Here is a 7,672-nt window from a genome sequence, read left to right on the forward strand (position 1 = left end):
CTGTAGGCGGCCTCATCGTTGTCATTGATGAGGCTAATCACCATGGTGTCATCTACAAACTTAATGATTGCGTTGGAACCATCGGCAAGTCTGCAGTCGTGGGTGAAGAGGGAGTAGAGGAAAGGGCTCATCACACAGCCTTGTGGTACACCAGTGTTCATTGTGATGGTAGATGAGCAGTGGTTATCCAGCTGGACACGTTGGGGCCGGTTGGTCAGGAAGTCCAGTAAGCATTTACACATGTGGGAACTGATGCCCAGGTCTGTTAGCTTCCTGATGAGTTGTGAAGGGAGGATTGTATTGAATGCTGAACTGAAGTCTATAAACAGCATTCTGGCGTGGGTGTTGTTGTTGTCCAGGTGTGAGAGGACAGAGTGCAGCACGATGGAGACTGCATCCTCTTTGCTCCTGTTCTGACTGTATGCGAATTGGTGGGGGTCCAGGGTGGGGGGGAGACAGGCCACAGAACCACAGTCACTTCAAAATGTCCTTCCAACACATTTGGCCTTAATGGCCTAAATTTGCAGTTGCAGCCAAATTTGGGAATAAACTGACCAGCAGAACAATTAAATCCAATGTACTAGCTCAGTGTTCCAGGATTACAGTGACACATTGTGTACACACAGTAACAGTTAACAAAAACCAAGTACTGATTTTGGAAAGCACTACATGGTGTGAACAGGACCTTTTAACATACCATATCCATTAGACAGACCCAGGTGTAAATAACTCCTTGAATCACGAGTAATATTTGCTTTTGGCACCAAAATATAAAAATAAATACAAAAGTAGGGTTTTGTGAGAAGACTATCTATATGCAGGGCTCTAGAGTGCGACCAATTTGGCTGCATATGTCCATCCATCCATCCATCTTCATCCGCTTTGTCCGGGGCCGGGTCGCGGGGGCAGCAGCCTAAGCAAAGAGGCCCAGACCTCCCTCTCCCCAGCCACCTCCTCCAGCTTATCCGGGGGAATACCAAGGCGTTCCCAGGCCAGCCAAGAGATATAATCTCTCCAGCGTGTCCTGGGTCTGCCCCGGGGCCTCCTCCCGGTGGGACATGCCTGGAACACCTCACCCAGGAGGCGCCCAGGGGGCATCCTTGTCAGATGCCCGAACCACCTCAGCTGGCTCCTTTCGATGTGGAGCAGCAGCTGCTCTACTCTGAGCCCCTCCCGGATGGCCGAACTTCTCACCCTATCTCTAAGGGAGAGGCCAGCCACCCTTCGGAGGAAGCTCATTTCTGCCGCTTGTATCCGCGATCTCGTTCTTTCGGTCACTACCCACAGCTCGTGGCCATAGGTGAGGGTAGGGACGTAGATCGACTGGTAAATTGAGAGCTTCGCTTTTACACTCAGCTCCCTCTTCACCACGACGGACCGGTGCAGCGTCCGCATTACTGCAGCTGCAGCCCCAATCCGTCTGTCGATCTCCGGCTCCCTTCTCCCATCACTCGCGAACAAGACCCCGAGATACTTGAACTCCTCCACTTGGGGCAGGAACTCATCCCCGACCCGGAGTGGGCACTCCACCCTTTTCCGGCTGAGAACCATGGCCTCAGATTTGGAGGTGCTGATCCTCATTCCCGCTGCTTCGCACTCGGCTGCGAACCGTTCCAGTGCGAGCTGGAGGCCCTCACCCGATGAAGCCAACAGAACCACATCATCCACAAAAATCAGAGATGAGATTCTGAGGCCACCAAAGCGAAAGCCCTCCGCCACTTGGCTGCGCCTAGAAATCCTGTCCACAAAAATTATGAACAGAACCGGAGACAAAGGGCAGCCCTGGCGGAGCCCATCACCCACCGGGAACGAGTCCGACTTATTGCCGGCAATGCGAACCAAGCTCTTGCAACGGTTGTATAGGGATCGAATGGCCCGTAGCAATGGGCCAGACACCCCATATTCCCGCAACACCTCCCACAGGACACCCCGAGGGACACGGTTGAATGCCTTCTCCAAGTCCACAAAACACATGTAGACTGGTTGGGCAAACTCCCATGCACCCTCAAGTATCCTGGAGAGGATAAAGGGCTGGTCCAGTGTTCCGCGACCAGGACGAAAACCGCATTGTTCCTCCTGTATCCGAGGTTCGACTAACGGACGAACTCTCCTTTCCAGCACCCTGGCATAGACTTTCCCAGGGAGGCTGAGGAGTGTGATCCCCTGTAGTTGGAACACACCCTCCGGTCCCCTTTCTTAAAGATGGGGACCACCACCCCGGTCTGCCAGTCCACAAGTACTGCCCCTGATCTCCACGCAACATTGCAGAGGCGTGTCAACCAGGACAGCCCTACAACGTCCAGAGCCTTCAGGAACTCGGGGCGGACCTCATCAACACCAGGGGCTCTGCCACCAAGGAGTTGTTTAACTGCCTCAGTGACCTCGCCCCCGGAAATTGGTGGGTCATTCCCCTCATCCCCAGATTCTGCTTCCTCCTCGGAAGACGTGTCAGTGGGATTAAGGAGGTCCTCGAAGTATTCCTTCCACCGCCTGACTATTTTCTCAGTCGACGTCAGCAGCGCTCCGCCAGCACTATACACAGTGCAGGTAGAGCACCGCTTTCCCCTCCTGAGACGTCTGACGGTTTGCCAGAATCTCTTCGAGGCAGTCCGAAAGTCTTTTTCCATGGCCTCTCCGAACTCCTCCCACACCCGAGTTTTTGCTTCAGCCACTGCCCGAGCCGCATTCTGCTTGGCCTGTCGATGCCCGTCGGCTGCCTCCGGGGTCCCACAGGCTAACCAAGCCCGATAGGACTCCTCCTTCAGCCTGGTGGCTCCCTTCACCTCTGGTGTCCACCATTTGGTTCGGGGATTACCACCACGGCAGGCACCAACCACCTTGCGGCCGCAGCTCAATGCAGCAGCTTCGGCAATGGAGACGCTGAACATGGTCCATTCGGACTCAATGTCCCCAGTCTCCCTCGGAATGCTGTTGAAGCTCTGCCGGAGGTGTGCGTTGAAGATCTCGCGGACTGGGGCCTCTGCTAGACGTTCCCAGCACACTGCATATGTATGCGACTTAATTTCTTAATGGTGCGACAAAAAAAATAAAATAAAAAAAATTATAGGTTGCACCGACCAGCAGTTTGAGTAAAAAACAAAAACAAAAAGAGTCTCCGCAACTCATGTTTTTGTTGTTGACCACACAATTACACCCATATCATGGTCTAAACCAATCATTGATAGTCAGGGGTGGGACCTCTCTGATTGGCCGTTGTCCAGATACTCCTGTAGCCTTTTGTGTGCATGTTTTAAAGTGCTGGCGGATAGATAGAGAGAGATCAGTAACTTGAATAAGTAATATGGATTCATCACTTTATTCCTGAATAAATTTTTAAATATAAATGTACTTTGCCAGAAATGCCAGAATCTCAGGTTAAAGTTCACAAAACTATTTCAACAACAACCAAACAACTAAAACAGTAAATGAGAGCAGGTAAACGGATTCCACACAAAGACGTAAACGTAAACCGTGGACCCACCGACGTATCAGAATTAGTGAGATGTCGGCTTTCTCACCAGTTGGCACGTCCACAGACACGCCAGGGCTGAAAGCCGACAGCTTCTGATGCGTCGGCGGGTCCACGCTTTGTGTTTACATCTTTTTTTTGTTCTAGATTCTGAAACTGCAGGTTTTGTCTCTCTCTAACCAAAATTGACTGAACCAACAGTCAAAGAACATCAAAACTATGCTTCACATTTGATAAACGCTGTCATGAATTCCCTCATACTTTTGCTGTTTTGCAAAAGTATGAGGGATAAAATCACATTTCCTGCACATCTCTCAGTATACTTCAAGAACAGTTTCCGAACAGTAATTCCAGTACAGAAGCTCAGAGACATACAGTTAGAAAACAAAAGGTTTTTTTAAATTAAACTCACCTTCGCCACTTTGTGATTAGCTGCTGTCTCATGTGAGGTATTCTTCAGGCCTTCTTTCAGCTGGGTGATAAAAAGTTCGTAACCCTCAGTGTTTGACACATCAATCTTTTCCTGGCAGGCTGACAGTATCTGCTGGGCCTGAACAGACACAAACACATATTAGATTTAACACTTACATATTCAGTAAAAAAAAAAAAAGCTACAACCTCAGTTTGAGGACATTTGTATTGTCTCTGCAGTCCTGTGTTTTAAGCTTTGTGATGCAAAACTAGAACAATTCACTATACTGTCATCTGCTTTGTGGCTGTGGCTCCACTTAGTTACGATGATCTGGGGTCACCGTATTGCTGCTTGTGGTTTGTTACCCTTTTGCTGAATTAGGCATTAGTTCTCCCACTATAATTAATGGATTCCTAGGTTGTTCCTGCCATTTGATGCCATAATGTGGACTGAGTCATAATTACAAACTGCATATCAAACCATTACACAAACCAACCTATTACCCTACAATTTATGAAAGATAAAAACTGTCAATTTTTTTTTTTTAAAGACAAACAAACAATTATATCTAAATTGTGACAAACAGATCCAAGAGTTTCTTACAGATTTGGATCATGTGCACATGTATTACACTTTCTTAAATTAAATATTCTGTGTACTACTGGGTGGATAGTGTAGCAGTTCATTCACGTGAACTTTTCACACAAAAGTGTGAGACCAAAAGAACACACAAACCCCACATCAGGCTATCATATTGCTAGTGTACTCCCGAACAGTGTAAGTGGGTTTGCTAGGTTCATCACTGGACAGTGAGCGCAAAGGTCCATGTGGACATCCTTGTGCCAGCCACTTTTGGGACTGTGCGGACTCATGCACAGAGAATTCACATTACACTGCACTAACTACACGTGTCCAGCCAGCAGCCTTCAAGCGGACTTTTAGAAGTACAAGGGCAATCCCAAAATAAGGTGTCCTATTGTTTTAGAAATACAAATAACCGTTTATTTTCTAGAATATTTACATCATTTTAAAGCTTGAAGACTTATTTTCCTACATAATCGCCATTTCGGTCAATGCATTTTTGTAGACACTGTGGCAGTTTTACAATGCCCATGTCATAGTTGCTCGCCGACGCTGCAGAATCGCCTTTCGGACAAATGTTCTTTCAACTTTGGGAACAGGTCGTAGTCACTGTGTGCAAAGTCCAGACTGTAGGTTGGGTGGGTGATGAAGTTCCAACCAAACTAATGCAGGTGAGCGACAGTTTGACGGGCGATGTGTGGACGCGCAGTGTCGTGGAGAATGCTTACGCCCTTGCTCAGCATTCTCTTCTCCGGTTCTGAAATGCCTTTCTGAGTTCTTCCAGTGTTTCACAGTACCTGTCAGCATTTATTGTGGTCCCAACAGGTAGAAAGTCAACCAACAATACCCCCTTTTGGTCCAAAAACACAGTTGCGCACTGTGCGTAAGCATTCTTCACGACACTGCACACGTCCCCCATTAAACTGCCGCTCTCCTGCAAAACTTTGGTTGGAACTTCATCACCCACCAACCCTACAGTAAAGTGAAATCTTTAACAACTTTATTTGCTGTAATTATGCTAACAGCTAAAATTATATCTGTATAACAGAGTATTTCATTTCAGGACTTTCAAGATTTAATTTCTCTTTCTGCCGCCTTATCCTGTGGTGTTTCATAGGATCAGATTTGGGACCTGTAACATTTACCTTGTTAATGTTGCCTCTTGGACAGATAATCATCAATATGAAAAACGCATGTTACGATTTTTATGCAGATGATATCCAGCTGCCCTGTTCTTTCTGACCTAACAAACTTTCTGATCCACAAACCTGTCTGACTGCTATCAAGTCTGGGTTAAATGCTCCTTTTCCTTATGTAAATTATGACAAAACAGAGACTCTTATCATCCGAAGTGTCAAAGAAAGCTCCTCCTCTAAAACTAGCTTGCATGTTCTATTCCTGTAGTGTTTTCCTGGAATGTCATGTCAGAAACCGATTAATTCCTAAATTTTTCCCTCTAAGGAACACTGCTAAGTAAAAACATGTTAATCACCCCAGTATATCTCAGAGCTTATATGAACCAGCTCTTCTAACCAGTCTCTTCGGTCTTCACATTTGAGATTATGGTTGATACCTCATAGTCATTTTAAAAAGTTTTTACACAGAGGTCTTTAGCAAGTGGGTCCAAAACTCTGGAATCAGTGTTCCTCATTCCTTGTTTGACTTATTCTGAGGCAACCTCTAAAAATACCTCTTCCTATTCAGAAAAGCATTAGGCCAATTATGTGTATGACCTTGTGTTGTTCATGGGTCTGTTTTAGTGTTTGCATCTTGGTGTAAGGCACTCTGTGATCTTAATTGTGAAAGGTGTGTTAAAAATAAACCTCACTTATATACTGAAGTATGGCTACAGGTGTATGGACATCCCAAGGACATTACAAATTAAACCAACAGGCTTGAAAGATTTGTCTTTACATGTAATTAACAGAGTTTATGGACATTGACCTTTGTAAATTAAATTATAATCTGCATCCATAGTAACAATTAAGGTGATTTGGTGTGAAAAAGATGTCAAGGCTCAAAGTTTAAAATTGTATTGCATTTCCAAAAGTTGCTTGACAGCATTTAATGAGTGCATTTCTATAACTTTATTGGATCATATTCACTGAGAAATATTCCAGTAATATCCAACATGATCACAGTTATGATTGGAATGTTCTTTGCAGCATGGCCAATCACAACAGGAAGAATAACCATTTTATTTATTTTTTAAAGTGATTGTTTCAGTGCAAGGGAAGAGGCTGACAACTTGACAGATGCCTTACTTTCCACAGTTACAGAATCACAGGCAATACATGTTATTCTGAGCTGATAATAAATCTGTCCAGTCCTGATTAGTTATAAAACTGATCAATATAAATGGTAAATATAAGAAATGGGTAACAAAATAATACCCAAGTGTGATTTCAGGGTTTTTTTTAAAATGTAAAACTTCTGCAAACATTATCCGATGTGAGCTTCATTACGCACTCTGTGAATGAGGAAATGAAAGAGTCAGACAAGTGCTTCAAATGCAGCAGGAGGGGAGGAGTCAGACAAAAACTCAATTGAAGAAAAAAAAACAAACAAAAAAAAAAAACTCATCGAGCAAGTAAGGTTAGAGTCTGCAACCATGGTAACTGAGCCATTACAGTTACAGAAATTGGTTAGTTTCTGTAACAGAAAACCCAAAGTTTAATCTCAGGCTTAAGCTACTCAGTTTCCACCTAACTTTCTGAAACAGAGACCAGATGTCCATGTACACAGTGAATTGAAGGGCAAATATGTTCTCTCACCTCTGTGACCGGTAGCTCTAGCTGAACCATATCCTCAGGTTTTGCCACTGGTGGCTGGAGGGCTGTGTCCAGGAGCAGGATGCCATTCAGGTCCTTCCTGCATCCAACTGCATAGTCGTCCACGAAGAGCACCTTGTCCACTGCGGGAAAGTACTGACACCTGACACGGCCACCAGGTTTAGCTAGGACAGAGACAGAGGACACACACCACATAATGTGAATGTCTGAAGGCTGTTTATATGTCACTAATGCATTATATGCAAAACATGCTGGAACCAACTTACGTGTCCATTAAAATCAATGCAGTTGATATTTTATTGCCATTCACTGTTGGTAGCAAGCAATTTATCAGATGCAAGAAGAATGGTAAATTTCCACAAACTGATTACTTCAGAGTTTCATCAACAGGGTTGTGAATCTGCAGGTGCTCCTTCA

General features: G+C 45.2%; 1 protein-coding gene across 5 annotated transcripts in view; it reads right to left on the bottom strand.

Annotated features, from left to right (window-relative positions):
* Window positions 1-7,672, bottom strand: part of birc6 (baculoviral IAP repeat containing 6) — a 134,993-nt gene that overhangs the window by 108,386 nt on the left and 18,935 nt on the right. For all 5 annotated transcript variants that reach the window (XM_085243020.1, XM_085243021.1, XM_085243022.1 and 2 more), the window contains exons 2-3: window positions 7,238-7,419; window positions 3,882-4,019 (exon numbers count right to left, since the gene is read on the bottom strand). In XM_085243020.1, coding sequence (XP_085099146.1) covers window positions 3,882-4,019; window positions 7,238-7,419 — 320 coding nt within the window. The remainder of the gene's footprint in view (window positions 1-3,881; window positions 4,020-7,237; window positions 7,420-7,672) is intronic.

The sequence above is a fragment of the Mchenga conophoros genome, linkage group LG13, assembly GCF_057382185.1.
Source record: "Mchenga conophoros isolate Kocher_MC1m ecotype Shallow Benthic linkage group LG13, M_conophoros_male_GT1.1, whole genome shotgun sequence".
NCBI classification, from domain to species: domain Eukaryota; kingdom Metazoa; phylum Chordata; class Actinopteri; order Cichliformes; family Cichlidae; genus Mchenga; species Mchenga conophoros.